Genomic DNA, 19,396 nt, shown 5'->3' on the forward strand with positions numbered 1-19,396 from the left:
ATAACAATAGTGCCTACTCTAGAAAGTTGTGAGGATTAAGAGAATTAAGACATATAATGCACTTAGAACATAAATACATTTTAGCTATTGTTCTTATTCTGACATTCAAGATTAATTAATTATTAAAAAAAAACACTTACTTGTGTCCTTTTGAGGATGTTTGAGAATGCACCATTAGTTTTTATTAATTCTTAAAAGTACCATGCAGAACTAATTAAGTAACTATGTAGAACTAAGTCAAACTAAATAACAACTCTGGATTATAAAAGTGGTTGGGTCATCCTGACTATCTCCTATTCACATTATGCACCATAAAAATTTTGTTGCTTTCCCTGTCTTTACCAAGTTCTGTAGGACGTTTGCATTCTTCTTTGGGTGTCAACTTTGCAAAGAAGGATGTACATCTCTAATCTTAAAGGCCAAAACACATTGCTTATATGTGTATAGTGGTAGTAACTCAGAGAGAGAGGACTTTCTGTAGAATGCAGTTAAGATAGTGTTTTGTGCATAAGAACTCAAAACGGTTATGAAGGGAAATAGGACACTTCGGCTCTGTGTGTAAGCATATAGTGCTGCACAATGGTTAGGGTAAAGTAAAACAAAGCACTGGACATAATTGCTTATAGTTTTCCAAGTGAAAGTTTGTGAAGGAAAATGCTAGTAAAAATAAAATTCCTCAAGTTTTCTCTTTATCCTTATTTATTTTTTATTCTTTTACTTTTCTCCTTTTATAAGTCTAAAATAATTGTTATATATTTAATATATATAGCATATGTAATATATATTTTTTATATATATGTACATGCACACACATACACATGCTCACCCCTGTTTGCATTGGTAGGTATTTACAGATATTTCTTTTTAAGAGCACTACACTTCTGATTAGACAGTTTCTGTTGGAAACATAGCTAGCTGATTTTTGAATCATGAGAATTTTTCCCCACATTTCTGACTAGTAATCCTTGGTTGTACTTTTTCTATCTCAAAGATACCTTCAGTTGGGAATCAGGTCAAAGTCAGTTGAAAATAATTAAGTAAACCAGATGATTCAGGAATTTACCTTTACTAAAATGTTGTCCTTTCTTATGTAAAAAGCAAACAACAAAACAACGACAACAAAAGCCGCTGCGCCACCAGTGCTCCTTTCCTTTCTTAGGTAGTAAACATCAAATACTTGATTGACAGAGATCTGTTTTTTTTTTTTTTACATGGCATTCTAGGAAGGTTTTCAAATACTTATATATCTCTAACTGATCACAAAGTTGGTGAAATCATATAAAAACTTGTAGTAAATCTTCAGTACAGCTTTGTAGCTGATTCATATTCTTCCTTCGCCTTGTACTGTAGTACTTCTTACAAGTCCTTTTTTGTTGTTTGGTGCCATCAGCTTGATTTCTGACACATAGTGACCTCATGTGATAGAGTAGAATTGCCCCGTAGGGTTTTCTTGGCTGTAATCTTTATGGTCTTTCTCGAGTGAAGCTGCTGGGTTTGAACCGCCAACCTTTTGGTTAGCAGCAGATTGCTTAACTATTGTGTGCCACCAGGGCTCCTTTGCAAGTCCTTTAACTGTTGTCATTTTTAGATTTCCATCTGCAGTCTATAGGGGTACTTAGAGTAGTCACTCAATTAAATACTTGGTGAGTTGAAGTCATTTTACTGACATACATTGTTTCAGATTATTTTCTTCCTGTACCTTTGCCACTTACCATCATTCTTGTGGTTTTAGAATTAAACCAAATAAAGAAAGCAAACAAGTAGGGAATCTACTGTAGTTTTTTCTCTTTGCCTTGGCTTTCTGTCTGTATTTTCACATTGGGTAGGCTCTTCTGTACTTGCGTAACACCAAACCAAAAACCAAACCCCTTGCCATCAGATCGATTCCGACTCATAGCGACCCTATAGTGATCCTATAGGACAGAGTAAAACCTGCCCCACAGGTTTCCAAGGAGCAGCTGGTGGGTTTGAACTGCCAACCTTTTGCTTAGCAGCCGAGCTCTTAACCACTGCACTAGCAGGGTTCCTACATAACACTAGATCTGACAATTCCTTTTCTTCATGCACATTGACTTTCAGTGTGCTGTTTTCTTATTTGATTAATAAGTTGACCAAGAGCTTCTGACACTTTCTTTTCTTTTCATGGTATTTATTCACTGTACTTTAGAATGTAATACGTTGTTCATCTTTAAAAAGTTGGTATCTTAGGACAATTTAATATATGCTTATAGTTTCATTTATTAGTAAATTTGGTATTGGTTATCTTGATGGATTTTTTCTTAGTTTTCTGATTTTTTAGCAGATAAGGCAACCAATGTCCTGGTTTTCCTGGGATTAAAAGGGTTCCTGGGACATGGACTTTCAATGCTATAACCAGGAAGGTCCAGGGTGAACCAAGATGAGTTTATCACCCTAGGAGACAGTTCCTATATTTAAAAGAGAACCAGTTGATTTTGTTCTACCTGTCCAATCAGTAAACTGGAAATATATGGATTTTCCATGTACTTTTATTTGGAGGTTGTATTCAAATAAAGAGATGTTACTATTTTCAAAGTGAGAATACCTATTGGAAGGCATTTCTCTGGAGTTGGTCCTAAAATGATACTGTATGTATCTGATTATCTAAAGCATGCAATTTTGGAATTATATTTCTAAATTATATGTTTAAACCATTCAGTTGTTTGGCTAATGGATAAATAAGGATTAAAACTTGACGATTGTCTAGCATCTGAGACTAGAATTTAAAGTTACTTTGATAATTAATAAATGCTTAAATCTAAGTTTTAGTTAAAAAATCTCTTAAGTGGTATAATACAAAAGAAAATAGGGCTTAGAGAGGGAGGTTATTGATCAGAGTGATCCAAAACTGAAGGTATAAACAAGCATATTTTAAAAGACAATATTACTGGGGAAATGATATAGAATAAATGGCAGATATTTAACAGCATATTTATACCAAATTTCAGAATCTGTATATTAAATAATTATTAAAATTTTAAAGTAGTGTTTTAGAAGGGCAATATTGAAAGCAAAGCATTACAGCATTCAAAGTTACAGATGAAAAAAGTGGAATTTAGCATATTTAACAAGGTGTCAAAATATTTTTTGCAATTATTGGAATGTTTTTAAAGAAACCTTTAGACAATATATTTTTGAAAATATGTATCAACCCATAAAATATTTCAAACATGTTGGTCCCCACATTCCGTAACTAAGATAATATACTAAAGAAATAATTTAATTTGTAGAGAAAGGTGTATATACAATGGTGCTAAACTTTAGATTTGATAATCCTAAAGTTTTTAAATAAACTTCTCACAAAAGGAAACAGTTAGTTGTAACACATCTGTGAGATATTATATTATTAAGATATTTTAAAATATTCTAGTAAGTTCTTAGTAAAAGGGCAAAATATTTATAATAAGCAAAAAAATTAATCATAGACTATTTCATACTGTAAAAATTGATAGAATAACACTGGAAGGAAAGATACTAAAATAATAGTCATTTCTTTCTGAAAGTATGTGGAATTATACATAAGTATTTTACTATGTATTCTGTTCTTTCTGTACTTTCCACAATGAACATACATTATTTGAACTACTTTTTATTTATAAAAGTAATCTATAACTTTTATAATCAGAAAGTGTAATTTCTATTTTTTCCTGTTTATTTCTGAGGTGCTTGTTTACAGCATCAGTTAATTTTTCAATTGGGTAAAATTGGGACACGAGTTCAAGTTATATGTGTTATACTTTCTACCCTTGGAACAAAATCTGAAATTTTCTTTCCATCTCTTGACCCAATCATTTTGTACTGGGAGTGTATATGAATAATAGGATACTTCTTATTCTCTTTAAAGAGCATAGTCTTAACAAAAGTATACATTAGTCATATTTATTTTGTTGTGTTTTTAATACATGGTTGCGTTATAGTTCTCTTAATACTTAAGTAGCAATACAGTTTAGAATAATTATTAACAACATGGACTCTGGAGTCAAAGTACCCAAGTCTGGCCCAGATCTGTCATATACATACTATGTTAACTCAGTTCAATTACTTAACTTTGCTGTCCCTCAATTTTCTCATCTGTAAAATGGGGCTAATAATAACATTGCAGGAGTTTTTAAGGATTAAATGAGTTAGTATATTTTGAGCACTTAAAAAAGTGCCTGGAGCATACTAAACACTGTATAACTGTTTGCTATTATAATTATTATTAGTAGCAGTAGTAAGTATATTAAAGGATGATACCATTTCAGAATACTCAGTTATATGAGACATGCATATCACAGTAGGTTCAACCTCTAGTTCAGTGTTTCACAAATTTTGTTGTTGTGAGCTACTGTGGAGTTGGCTCCCAATTTATGGCAACCTGATGTACAAAGGGATTGGAACATTATGATCCGTAGAATTTTCATTGGCTGATTTTTGGAAATAGATCACCAGGCCTTTCTTCCTAGTCTTCCTTAGTCTAGATCCTCTGCTGAAACCTGTTCAGCATGATAGCAACCTGCAATCCTCCACTGACAGATTGGTAGTGGCTGCACTCAAGGTGCATTGGCCAGGAATCAAATCTGGGTCTCTGGCATGGAAGGCGAGAATTCTACCCCTGAATCACCAATGCTTCCTTCTCAAACTTTAGTGTACATTGTATGCTTGTAAACTACCAGTTATAGATCCTCATACCCAGAGGTTATGACTGAACAGCTCAGGGGTCAGTTATTTACATTTTTAACCTCACCCAGCGTTTTCTAAACAGATGATGATGCATGGATCACACATTAAGAAACACAAACACTGCTTCACTGCTTTCAGTTATGTTTGATATTAAAAAAAAAAAAAAGTTCTCTATTGAGTGGGTTGTTATGATTACAGTTTGGAATGGCTCTGCCTTAAATTTCTGGTGGATTTATTTTAATGAACCTGGATATTATCTGAATATATCTAAATGCAGTTTTATGCATAAAGCTTGTAAATGAATTACACCGTCTTTTCACTTACAGACTATCTTGTTATTTGGCATTTCGCATTTACGACAGTAATAAAAAATCTACTCTCTGACTATTTTGCACGTTAATGACGTATGCCTGGCAGTAATGAACAGTACAAATGTCAAGGTGCAAGGTGACAGTAATTCTGGCTTTGATGGTTAAGGTTATGGATCAGCTGGGCCATGATTCTTACTGGTTTGTCAATTATGTAATGATGTAATTTGGCAGTTATGTAATGATGTAATTTGGCAGTTATGTAATGATGTAGTCATCCTCCATTTTGTTATCTGATGTGGTCATCCTCCATTTTTGCATAACACCAATTTTGCATAACAACCTTGTCTTTGGAACCTAACCATGTCGATAAGTGAGAAGAGTGTGTACTAATTAAAAAAAAAATACTATTACTTTTTGAAGACTAACTTGTACATTTCTAAAGTTAGCATCAAAAGAAATTTACAAAAAAAACAAAAAAAACCCTATTACCTCATTCTCAATCTTAGTTCTTGTTTCAGTGCTACCAGAAAGCTAGAGAAATACACTATATATTGAGCTAGAGAAGTACACTATAAAGTTGAAAGCTTTGTTTTTTAGTACTTTAAGTTACTGACTCGGCAACTTATAGCTATAATATATAGATTCTATGAAAATCTGATGCAAATCTTTAGAGAAAGAATAGATAAATATTACTTTGAACATTGATTTTTAAAAATCTCTATGATTAAAAAATTGTATGTATATGCTTTTACATACTTTTAACTTATGACTTAAAAGCATGACTGTAAACTTAAAAATAAGGTGAATTGTCCAATATAGATTCTCCTCAAAGAAATTTAAATTCAGGACAGACGAGGTTTGCCAGTTATTGCAGACTAAATAGGAAGAAAATTTAAGTATATTTTGATAATGTAATTTGGGTTTAATTTATTTTGAAGAAGGGGGTCTCAGAAATGTTAAAAAATAGTAAAATCTAAAGTGAAAAATAAAATTAAAAAAAATAATTGATTTTCTTTGGTCAGCATAGCCCAGGAATTAGCTTGTAATGGTGTGAAAGATAAGTGAAATAATTAGGTCTATTTGCTTCCTAAAGAGAAGAGGCAATTGATACCTGTTAATCGCTTTAAATCCATAGGCAGCCTTTTAACTCCCTGTGATCACACAGGGCATGACCGAGCAGCTATGAGCCTCAGGGTTTGTGGCCTCTAATTAATCCCGTACGAACTTTCTATCTTCCCAGGCAAGCTTAGTTTTGGTCTAAAACGTTTGCTTCCTTTGATACTAAATATGTTATATGAAGTTTTACATGTACAAGTCTTCTGATTTGCTTAATGGTTGTTTCTATGTGTCCACAAAAAAAAGTTTATTTTTGGCTAAGAGGTATATAAGTGCATATACAGCCCATTGTTTAAACACATATAATGTCATTTATATTCACACCCTTAACAACTAAAAAAAAAAAAAAAAGGCAGATTCTATTTGATCTTTTAATTAATTAATATTATTCATTTATTTTTATTCCTGTATCAGTAGTCTCTAGCATAAGTGTGACATAGCTTGGGCACTCAGTACATATTTACTGATTAAATGAATGAATGCTAAAGATTTTGCAAAGCTTGAGTTTTATTTATACATATTAAAAATAATGTTGGCTTTCACAACTTCTAGAATAAATTATTTTATTATGAAAATAATACCAGAAAAACACAGACTACTTAGAAACTAGAGAAATGTTTAAAAAAGGAAACAAAAATATCCTTCAATAATCTCTTAAGAAATGAGTGTTAAGATTCTTTTCAGATTTCAGATCATTTGTTTTCCCTCTGGGTGTCTTTCTCCCTCTGTGTTTTTGCTTCCCACTCTATCTTAACTAGAATTGTACAGCTTACATAGTTGTTACTTCTTTATTTTCACTACACATGATACTGTGTGCAGGGGTTTCAATGTCCTTAGAATACATTTAAGAGAGCTCCCTACCTTGACTGGCCCAAAAGGCTTGTATCCCCTGCACAGCTCTTGGTATGCAAAGAAAATGCTTTTGGGGAGGCTGTGGCTTCACTTCCTTTCCACTGTGGATTTCTATTTCCCAGAAACAGGAGAAAGGATTTTACTTATTTTCTCTTGAGCTCAGGGAAACATTGACTTCCTCCAAGCATGTATGTCTGTCTATACCTCATCCTAAACTATTTGTAAATACATGTGGGTTCCTCCATAATTTTCTTCTTATGTTATCAATGATGATTCATTCAACAAATGTTTATTGAGAACTTGCTGAGTGCTAGGTACTGTTCTAGGAACTGGGGGTATAGAAGTGTTTCATGGTTTATGGTCTAACTGTTGTTAATTAAATACAAGTATTTCAGGATACTATAAGTATTTTCTAAACAAAACTGATTTTATGACCCTTTCCCTTCAAAATTAACAATTAATCAACTCCCAGAATAATGACTAAAAGTAGTATATTTCACTTTTAAAGCTGCATTAAAATACAAAATGATATGTGTGTATGTGTATATATACATATATATATATAAATGATAAATACATTCTCTTATCCATAATTAAAATAATTTTAATATTAGGAGACCTTTTTGGGTTCTTACCTTTTTTGCATGAAAATTGTATATGTTAATATTTTACGTATGGTGATTTTCCCTATTAGATTAACCACACATAGCTTTGTTTTGGAATGATGAATTATTTAATACCACTTTAGAAAATAAACATTCTTGAGTAATTTTAAGTTAATGTTTGGAAGATCTTTTAAATTTCCATGTTGTGTCAAGTTTAGAATCTGCTTCTCAGCATTCTTTACTAGGGTGCCCATTAGAATCTGTAAAAACTAAAAATAAGTTATGAGTGAGACATGGGGAAGATATACTGAGGGAAAGATGACAATTAGTGTGCTAATGTGTAGAACAGTTTCTTCAGAAATTCTCAGCTCATGTCAGAAGTCCTGACAGAGTATTTAAAATGAGTGGAGTTGACTGCATTCCTATAGGGATTTATCAGTAATCCTTTAAAAGGTTATTTTAAGCATTTTATTTTCCAAAAGTATAACAATTATCCTTAAAATTGCAATTCCATACTCTAGCTAGCAGACGTTAATAACTCACCTAGAATAAGGGTTCTTTAAATATGGCTCAAGTATGACTACCTGATTCAAGAAGTAAAGTTGAAAGCTTTGTTTTTTAGTACTTTAAATCACTGACTTGGCAACTTATAGCTATAATATATGGATTCTATGAAAATCTAATGCAAATCTTTATGGAAAGAATAGGTAAATGTTACTTTGAATATTGATTTTTAAAAATCTCTATGATTAAAAAATTGTATATATATATTTTTACATACTTTTAACTTATGACTTAAAAGCATGATCGTAAACATAAAAATAAGGTGAATTGTCTGATATAGATTCTCCTCAAAGAAATTTAAATTCAGGACAGATAAGGTTTGATAAGTGAGTGTTTTTTTTTTTCTTTTTTTCAGTGCAGTTATAAGAATATTTTTGAGTTGCCATTTTAAAGGGGGAAGTCCTCTTATGTTCTGTATATTGAAGTTATAGTTGGCTCAAATCTATAACCATCTGGTGTTTCCATATTATAAAGAAATGAATTACATATTCACATTGATTATAATATACCGTGTAATTTTTCCTAATATTTAGGAAATCCAAGTTTATGATTAACTATATTTCCATGTCAATAACAAAATGCACAGGAACTCACAAAGCCTGTTTTTCACAATTCAAAATATTGTTCCAAAATCCTTTGTCAGTGAAAATTGCAAAGGTCCAATTGTCCTAACAGCTGAAATCAGCTATTATATCTTCAGCCCTAAATGTTTTGTCCATCAGGATAACATTAATAAATGAAAGGATTATTTGTGGTGTTTGATATCCTTAGTGTATCTGTAGGTAATTGACTTGAAACGTCATACTGCACAATTACAAACTTAATCTATACTCTGGCTACTGATAGTATTGTGTAATGGTTAAGAGTTTGGCTGTTAACCAAAAGGTTGGCAGTTCGAATCCCCAGGTCCTCACTGGAAACCCTATGGGGCAGTTCTGCTCTGTCCTGTAGGGTCACTATGCGTCAGAATTGACTCAACGGCAGTGGGTTTGTTTTTTTGGGGGTTAATGAGAAGGAAAATGAAGACAATACCATTTACTCAGTAATATTTTAAAAGCACTAAGTGTGTCTTTTGAAGTCCCTGGAAAAGGACATCATGCTTGGTAAAGTCAGCCAAAAAGAAGAAGACCCTCAACGGGATGGACTGACACAGTAGCTGCAACAGTGAGCTCAAACATAGCAACAATTGTGAGGATGGCACAGGATTGGGCAGCATTTTGTTCTGTTCTACACAAGGTCACTATGAGTCAGAACTGACTCGATGGTACCTAAAAACAACAAGTGTGTCTTTTCAATTTTGAAAATAATACATTTAATCAATGGAGGTATATGGAATATTTTCCACAAGGAACAGACATGCATTATTGTAGATGGCTTTAGATATAGTCAACCTCTGACTATTCTCAATAAAACAATAAGTATTTATTGGGCATATTAATTACTCCAGTTTTATTTTGTTTTTCTACTCTTTGAAAGATATTTTGCTGAAATTGTTCCAGAACCTTCCAAAAACTGAAATGAAAAAAAACTTCTGAGTTGAATTCTCAAAAGTAGAGACTTGTTTACTTTGCATCTCTTCTTACAAAGCTAGGAAAAAAGTAACTGAATTCTCTATACATTAAGTCATAATGTAATCTCAGGAGAGGGTGAGGAGGAAGATCATAAAATCAAACAATATTACTTATGTCAACTTCCAAATACTAGATTAATGTTTCAGCCCATGAGTCCGAGTAACATTATTGTGTATGCATTAGAGATTATACTAACCTATAAAATGTAGGTATTACTATATCCTCATTTTACAGATGAAGGAACTAACATTAAGAAAAGTTAACAATTTATCTGCATTCACATGGCTAACAAGTAGCAGAGTCTAGATTTGAATCCAGACAGTCTGAATCCAGTCTCTATTTTTAACCACTTCCCCCCAGATGTTAGATTAGTTCATGGCTTTTTTGTTTATTTGTTTCTTTTATTTTTCTCATGCTATTCCTTCCTTCTTGAATCTAGTTTCTTCTGCTACTTCCTGCCCTTTATAACTCTCATTGCTCAATATTATCCTTGTTAATATTTCTGTCTCCTTTGGTGGACTTCAGCCTGTTAAGGTCAGTGGTTTGATTTTGTATTTCTTGTGTTGTGTTTCTTCAGGGGGTAAAAATGGTTTACATACAGCTAGGAGTTTGATTTCATCATCATAAATCTCATGTGACTTTGATATATTTCCTTGAAATACTTAGCACTTACGTGTATATCTTTTTCCAGCTGTGGTTGTGTAAATATTTAGATATTTTAGTCACTTGTGTTTATATTTTATCTTCCAACCAAGCAGTTGTTGAAGGAATTCTGCTCTGACCTTTTCCCTGATGCTGGTCTCGCCTGAAGTCAATTGTGTTATATTCCCAGGGTTCTACCAAGATCCTTGCAGAAGGCAGCTGACAATATCATCCTAGTCCCACTGTTAAAGCCTGACCCCATCTATCCATTTCTTCTTTTACCTACTCTTCTCTGTAACTTTTAAGTTCCCTAGGCAGAGTGTCATCAGGGTGACCCCATGTGTGCAGAGTGGAACAACTCCATCGGGTTTTCAAGGCTGTAACCTTTTAGAAGTAGATCACCAGGCCTGTCTTCTGAGGCATCTCTGGGTGGGTTTGAATCACCAGTCTTTCAGCTGGTAGTCAAGCGCTTAACCATTTGTGCCACCCAGGGACAAGAGTTGCAATCAACTCAACAGTACTAACAACAGCAGCATGCAGACTGTGGTTGAACCTGGAAGTTGGTTTTGCCAAGTGTAACATAAATCTTATTGCATAAAATATTCCCAAATTAGTATTATTAGAGTGCTAGTTTTTAGGTGGCTTATAAAAAGTCTTAGAATTTATGGTTGAAGAGATAAGACTTTTTATGAATATTCAGTCAAGAATGTTAGAGAGATTTTGTGTCAGAATGGAGGTGGACGCCCCTTCTAGAGAGGAAGATTGCAATCACTAATATGTGAAACTAGGGATCTTCCATCTACGCTCTCCTGAGATGCATGTTTGTCCTTCCCTATTGCTCTTGGTGTAACTCCCAAACTGCTCCTTTGCGAAAGCAAGTCGTAGTTATTGATGGAAATTCGGTGACTTTCCCCTGAAGTATGCTGGGAATATTTTAGGAACGAATGATATTAAATTTTAATTATATAAACAGTTGTGTAGGAATTGAGGTTCTCAGAATATTAAAAACTGATAATGTATGGATATTTACAAAAATGCAAGGTCATATTTAGAGAGGATGACACGGTGCAAGGAATGCTTTATATCTCCATTTATTGATCAAACATTTAATGAGCCCTTTCTATATTAAAGGTCTTTACTGAATTTAACAGTACCACTACCAGTTGCCATCTAGTTGATTCTGACTCATGGCGACTCCGTGTGTTGCACGGTAGAACTACACTCCATAGAGTTTATTCTTGTTATGTGCTGTCCAGTAGACTCTGACTCTTAGTGACCCTATATAGCACAGTAGAACTGCCCCATAGGATTTCCAAGGCTGTAATCTTTACAGAAGCAGGTTGCCCCATTGTTCTCCCACAGAGGGGCTGTTGGGTTTGAACCGCCGACCTTTCAGTTAGCAGCTGAGGGCTTAACTGCTGTGCCACCATTGTATGGTTTACACTTAGATATTTTATGCACAAGGGAAGAACAGCAGAGATCATCAGCATTGGAATCAAGAATGGACAAAGCATGTTTCTCTGTGGATTCTAATTAATCTTCTCAGAATTTGTGGAGTAGATAGAAAGAGCAAGGGTTTTGAATTTGACAAGGATTGAGTCTCAGCACTACCACCTCCCAGCTAAGTGACAGCCAAGAGTCTCAGTTGCTCCATATGGACACTAGATATAATAACACCCACCTAATAAAGATGTTGTTGTGATTAAAGGAGATGATGGATAATTAATACTAGTTTTCCTTTCCATTCCTTTTACCCTGCTGAGTCTTGATAACAGAAAAAATTTATTATAGCTTTTATAGAGCTGATGGTTGCCATTTATGAATTTTATTATTGGAGGTTAATCAATCACTCATTATAATATCACTTGAAAATTGGCAAGTCCCTTTCCTGAGGCCTGTACATTATGTGAAATACGAGATTTATATAGTTTTGTTATGATTTCTCAACATATTAGCCCTACAGTCAACTTTTTTGCTAACACTATCATCTTCTTTGATTATCACATGCTTAGTAGAGCATATTTTCTCTCAGTGTGCTCTTCAGAAGTAAAGTTCAGTAACATGTCCTTCAAAAAAAGAAAAACAAAAAAAGTTCAATGGCCAAATAAATTTGGTTGGTGCTATGTATTATGCCCCTCTTTTGGCACATTATAATGTGCATTAGCAAGATTAAAGACCTTGAGAACTGCAACTTTTTTTTAACAATACCAGTACTAACAATCTTAGTAAAGAGTGCTCTACAGAACATTTTTTAAAATTTAGCCTAATATAGAGAACATTTTTATTGCTTAAACTTTTTTTTACTAAATGCTGCTGTGCAAACATTGTGTGAAAACTGGGGCCTGAGTTCCCCAGTCCGGAAAGGCATTCTGGCTGTGGTCCAGCTATATGGAATTGCGTGTTAGGATAGAAAAAGTCCTCAGCTCCACCGTACTTGGATGGAGCCTGGGTGATCTCCAGGTTCTGTAATTGGCAGTTACTTCCTCTACACACTGTCCTTAGACAATTTTATTCTTTCCCATGGTTTTATTTGCCAGCACTAGTCTAATCTATGGTTCTTGCTGAGATTTCATTTCAGAGGTCAAATTTGAAAATTCATTTGGCAGCTTCTCATCTCCATTTGGATGTTGTACAAGCATCCCTAACTCTCCATGTCTCGTGCTGAGTAAATCATGTTCTCTGCCCTCCCTACTCTCACCAAATTCCACTCTGTTATTCTACCTTCATTGGGACCACCCTTCATTCATTGCTCAGACCAGAAACTTGAGTCTCCCTTTATCCTGTGCGTTTTTATTTCCACCATTCTGCACGTCTAGCCGGTAAGTAGATACTGTTGATTTTATGACTACATGTCTCTAAGATTCTTTCCTCCATTTTCCATTCTGTCTGCCAATGTGCAAGTTCAGGTTCTCAGAATTTATTTCTCGAAGAGTGCAAAAGTGTCGCCACTGATGCCCTGTTAGTGTGACCTGTCCCAGTCTGGTTTCATACTATGAGTAGTGAGCTCTTTAAAAACAGACCTGGTCGTTCTGATCTCTTGCTTAAAATCTTTATATGGTTTCCCATTGCCTTCAATTAGGTTTCAGAAATTTGGCCAGATGCACAAAATTCATCACATTACTTCCTTAACTCCTTCAGGTACATGCTTCCTAATGTCTGGTATGTACCTTATAATTCAAGCCATACTAATCTACCTTCTGGCCCCTCTGTGTACCATACACTCCTGCAGCTGTGTCTCTGGGTAAAATCATCTCCTTTCTTTTCTTTCTGACTTATTCTTCAAAGCTCATCTCAAGTTTCAAGTTTTGAGGGATGCCTTCTCTGACTTCCTCAGGCAGTTTTAGGTGCCCTTTCCTTGTGGTCTCATAGCAATTTATGAATCCCTATTTCCTATCTGGAATGAAGTTTCAGAATTTACAATAAAATTTGCTGTAATTAAATATAAATTGCCTCAGCAGTTAATCCTCATTAGCAACCACCTTTCATAATTACGGCTCAAATATAGGCCAGTAATATACTATTTTATTTTTTGAAGTTTTACTGCACTGGCAATTATGAGTAATCTAAAATCCAATTTAAATTTCATTTGAGTTCAGTATAGTGTTAGTGAGAGTATATGAGTTTCCAAGTTACCTTTTTCCCCTGTTGCTAGTTTATTTCCACCTCTTTCAGAGTCAAGTTTCATTTTAAGAATGTTTAGTATGCTGTATGATAACTAAAGTTACTTTTCTACATCTCAGATTATATATATATTATATGTATATATCATGATGAATATAAGTAAATGATTGATCTTTTCCTTTATTCATTTATTCATTTTACTGTAGGCAGCTAGGTGGCACAAACAGTTAAGCACTTGACTACTAGCCGAAAAGTTGGCAGTTCGAACCCACCCAGAGATACCTTAAAAGACAGGCCTGGCGATCTGCTTTTGAAAGGTCGCAGCATGGAAAATCCTATGGAACAGTTCTACTCTGCACCCGTGGGGTCACCATAGTCAGGTTTGACTTGACGGCAACTAGCAACAATAACAACATTCATTTTACTAAGGAAAAAATATAAAAATTTCAGTAGTCACAAGTTAACATACAGATAAAAGCCCTGTTCAGCGCTTAGAGTCTAGAAAATGTTGACTGGTATGCACATTGATTACAAATAAAAAGTAAAATATTTTAAAGTCTCTTTATAGAATGCATGATTCTTAAGCTTCAGAACATTTTGTTCAGATTGGTCTTTCTTGTCAGTACTTCTTTTATTCTTTCATTTATTCAGTATGTGTTTATTTAGTGCCTGCAGTGTGCTCAGCATTCTGCCAGACACAAAGGAAGAAACAGTGAGCAAAAAGAGACCCACACCACTATTATAAAAACCCAAGAAAAGGTTTACATGCAGAAAAAAATAATCTTTGATGGTTACAAGGGAGGGGAGGGGTGGAGAGGGGAAATCACTAACTAGATAGTAGACAAGTATCAACTTTGGTGGAGGGAAAGACAATACACAATATAGGGGAAGTCAGTACAACTTGACCAAGGCAAAGCCATAGAAGCTTCCTTGAAACATCCAAACACATTGAGGGACTGAGTTACTGGGGCTGAGGACTGGGTGCCATGGTCTCAGGGAACATCTAGGTCAATTGGCATAACAGTTCATAAAGAAAATGTTCTACATGCTACTTTGGTGAGTAGCATCTGTGGTCTTAGAAGCTTGCGAGCAGCCATCTAAAATACATATATTGGTCCCATCACTTTCAGAGCAAAGGAGAATGAAAAAAACCAAAGACACAAGGAAAATATTAGTCCAAAGGACTAAATGGACCATGTGAACCACAGCGTCCATCAACCTGAGCCCAGAATAACTAGATAGTGCCTGGCTACCACCACTGACCTCTCTGACGGGGATCACAATAGAGGGTCCCAGACAGAGTGGGATAAAAATGTAGAACAAAATTTAAATTCATGAAAAAAGAGCAGACTTACTGGTCTGACAGAGACTGGAGGAACACCCAAGACTATGGCCCCTGGACACCCTGCTAACTCAGAACCGAAGCTACTCCCAAAGTCCACGTTTCAGCCAAAGATTAGACAGGTCTATAAAACAAACAATAACACACGTGAGGAATGTGCTTCTTAGTTCAATCAAATATTCGAGACCAAATGGGCAACACTTGCCCCAAAGCAATGATGAGAAGGCAGGAAGGGACAGGAAAACTGGACGAATGGGCATGGAGAACCCGAGGTAGAAAGGGAAAAGGGAGAGTGCTGACACATTGAGGGGATTGAAATCAATGTCACGAAACAATTTATGTAAATTTTTGAATGAGAAAGTAATTTGCACTGTAAACTTTCACCTAAAACAATAAAAAAAAGAGAGACCCACTTTCATGGATTGAATCATGTCCCCCAAAAATATCTGTCAGCTTGGTTGGGTCATGATTCCCAGTGTTGTGAGATTGTCTACTATTTTGTCATCTGATGTGACTTCCCTGTGTTGTAAATTCTATCACTATGATGTTAATGAGATGGATTAGCTGCAGTTATATTGCTGAGATCTACAAGATTAGATAGTGTCTCAAGCCAATCTCTTTTGAGATATAAAAGAGAGAAGCAAGCAAAGAGGTGGAGGACCTCATACCACCAAGAAAGCAGCACAGGCAGCAGAGCGTGTCCTTTGGACCTGAGGTTCCTGTGTGGAGAAGCTCCTCGTCCAGGGACCTTCTTCCAGAGTCCACAGAGAGAGAAAGTCTTCCCCTGGAGCTGATGCCCTTAATTTGGACTTTTAGCCTACTAGACTGTGAGAGAATAAATTTCTCTTTGTTAAAGCCATCCATGTGTGGTATTTCTGTTGTGGCAGCACTGCATGACTAAGACACCCACCAATCTTACCAAGTACTGGGAAAGACAGGCTATATTCAAAGCATCACATAAGTAAATGTAAAGTTATGATTCTGATAATTCCTACCAAAGATAGGCTATATAGTGCTATTCTCATTTATAAAATGGACTTTTAATTTTGTTATAGAGATCTGGGAGGGCAGAGATTTGTGAGAAGACTGGGTGTTAACTCGAAGACTATTTCAAGCCAGACCATGTGGTAGGCATAGGACTCATGGTGGGAGGAAGTGCAGGAAGTTTGTTGGGAAGTGACAAGCAGCTGGGGTGAAGAGAGCAAGAAAGGAGTGGAGCAGAAAGAGTAGAGAGACTTGGGTAGGAGGTTGAACAGGCTAGCTCTTGTAAGCCCTCGTTAAGGACTTTATCTTAAGAGCAATGAGTTTTATTTTAAGAGCCACTGAAACAGGAGTACCCGTATAGTATTTGCATTTCAAAGCCATCATCATTATCTGGCTCCTATGAAGTAAAACTATTTAAGAGGCTTTCCTAAAGTCCTGGTGGGAAGTGATGGGAGTTTGAGCTAGGATGTAGCTGGCTGTAGAGATGGAGATGAATAGATTGATTTGAAAATTTTTGGAAAGGAATGAAGATTTATAGAATTAGGGGAAGGAAAGGGAGGTGCCAAGGACGATAGGTTCCCATCTTGAAGTAGTCACTGAGATTAGAACACTAGATGAGAACAAGTTGAAGGGGTCGATTCAGAAGTTAAGCTTTCGACTGTTAAATTTGAGAAGTCTTTGAGAAATTTATGTATTTTCTCTAAACATAGCGACCGTAAGGTAGGAATATTAAAAATTATGAAACACAATCTCTGTTTTTGAGATTATAGTCTCATTGGAAAAAATAAGGTACCAGCACATGAAATATTTAAATGGCACCTACCCTCAGAGCTTCATTTATTAATTCAGAATGCATTCCCTTACCCAATATCCTCTTCCATTTAATATTATATTTAATTACCTAAATTTAATTATTTTAATATTTCAGTTTTTTAAGTCTAATAAAATATTAATATATAATCACAAGCAACTAATAAGGAAATTAATTTATTAATAAACAGAATATATATATATATTCATATACTTTTATTATTTATAAAGATATAAAGGTATATATAAATATCAGTTCATTATATGGAGCCCTCGTGGTGCAGTGGTTAAGAGCCAGGCTGCTAAACAAAAGGTTGGCAGTGTGAATCCATCAGCTGCTTCTTGGAAACCCTGTGGGGCATTTCTGCAGTATCCTTAGGGTCACTATGAGTTGGAATTGACTCTACAGCAACAGGTTTTTTGTTTGTGTGTGTTTCATTATATATTTGGATGTAAATGTTCATTAGAATATAGCGTATATTTTCTTAAAGAGTTTATTTGATTTAGTTAAAAATGAGATTACATGTCATTATTTGTAATACTCAGGAAGGTATTCCACAGTTCTCTAATACATTCCTCTGTGAAAACAGGCAAACCCATGGTATAAACAGTGTAATGGGTTTTGAAAGTATTTGCAGACAAGGTATTTGAAGAGCAGATAGGCAAAATTGAAGATAACTTTCTAAGGGAGGGGGGCATCAAAGGGAGTCAGGAATTAGAAGTTGTATTCAGGGTGGAAGGTCCCTTAGTGGCACAAGCAATGAATCGGAATGGACTCGAAGGCAGTGGGTTTGGTTTGGTTTGGTTTTTTGGTTTGCTAACCTAAAGGTTGGTGGTTGAACCCATCCAGCAATGTAGAAGATAAGTCCTGCCTGTCTGTTTCCTTAAAGATGATAGCCATGAAAACCCTATGAAGCAGTTCTACCCTGTAACACATGAGTCACCATAACTAGGAATCTACTTGACATCAACAGGAAAAGTTGAGGTAGATACCAATAGTTTTAGTTAGTAGCAAGCTTTAGTTAGTAGCAAGCTTTTGTTAGTAGAGATATTTAGTTAGCAGAAAGGGTAGTTATCTATGTAATGTTTAAATAGGGGTAAAGCCTATGTTTTTGAAACAAGACTTTTAACTGTACTCAAGTAACATACAAAGATATTTTGTGAATACTTTTGCAGGCTCCCGTCTTCGTCAGGAAGATTTTCCACCTCGTATTGTTGAACACCCTTCAGATCTAATTGTCTCAAAAGGAGAACCTGCAACTTTGAACTGTAAAGCTGAAGGCCGCCCCACACCAACCATTGAATGGTACAAAGGAGGGGAGAGAGTAGAAACGGACAAAGATGACCCTCGCTCTCACCGAATGTTGCTGCCAAGTGGATCTTTATTTTTCCTACGTATAGTACATGGACGAAAAAGTAGGCCTGATGAAGGGGTTTATGTCTGCGTAGCAAGGAATTACCTCGGAGAGGCTGTGAGCCACAACGCATCGCTGGAGGTAGCTAGTAAGTAAAATGGCTTTCTGTGTTTGGCAGGGGGAGTGGCAGAATGAGATCATTTGTCTTGTTAAAGGTAATAAAAAAAAGAACCCGTATCACAGGCTTTACTGAAGAGAATTCTCTAGCTTTCTAGATGATTATAATACACTATTTGAATTTTCTGTATTTCCTATCCTAGCTGTTATGTCAAGCTAAGTGGGGATTTACACATAGTTGTTGAACTATTTTGCTTCTGCTTTGGAGGTGTTTTCTTTTAAATCTTTTCACTGAAATTGATTTATTCTCTTCCTTTGTTGTTTTTAAATACATTGAATAGAATAAGTCTTAAATTGTGTAGGATATTTTAAATTTGTCTTCACGACGAGAAATCTTTCAACTGGTAGGAAAAGTCTTGGTTTTCAACTGTTTCTAATTCTGGGAAATATACTTCTGGTGAAGCTGTATCCAGAAAGATGTACGTATGTATGCGCTTCATCCTTTGCTATCTTGGTTGTAGTAGTGCGTCCTGGAAGGAAAACAGGTGTATGCAACCCTCAAGTGGTTAATGGTTTAATTTATTTATACAAATACCAAATGAAGCTCATTTGAAATTAGCCCCAGAAGGATTTGTTGACTAATGATTAAATTGTTAAATTATATCTAGAGTCTAGATGTGTATTACATTTCAATAAGAACTGGTCTTTTCTTATTTTTTATACATATTCAAGTGGCAGTCAGAATGTTTCATTCCCTTGAAAGAACCCTGCTGTGTATATATGACAAAAATTGAGAATTGCTTATGGACTGGAGAGAGAAATGAAA

The 19,396-nt window shown here is 35.1% G+C and overlaps 1 protein-coding gene across 4 annotated transcripts in view; it reads left to right on the plus strand.

The window, feature by feature from the left end:
* The window catches only part of ROBO1 (roundabout guidance receptor 1), a 1,063,338-nt gene that overhangs the window by 672,293 nt on the left and 371,649 nt on the right, over positions 1–19,396 (plus strand). For all 4 annotated transcript variants that reach the window (XM_004371339.1, XM_004371340.1, XM_004371341.1 and 1 more), the window contains one exon: positions 18,275–18,601. In XM_004371339.1, the coding sequence (XP_004371396.1) occupies positions 18,275–18,601 (327 nt within the window). The remainder of the gene's footprint in view (positions 1–18,274; positions 18,602–19,396) is intronic.

The sequence above is a fragment of the Trichechus manatus genome, unplaced genomic scaffold (genome assembly GCF_000243295.1).
Source record: "Trichechus manatus latirostris isolate Lorelei unplaced genomic scaffold, TriManLat1.0 scaffold00012, whole genome shotgun sequence".
NCBI classification, from domain to species: domain Eukaryota; kingdom Metazoa; phylum Chordata; class Mammalia; order Sirenia; family Trichechidae; genus Trichechus; species Trichechus manatus.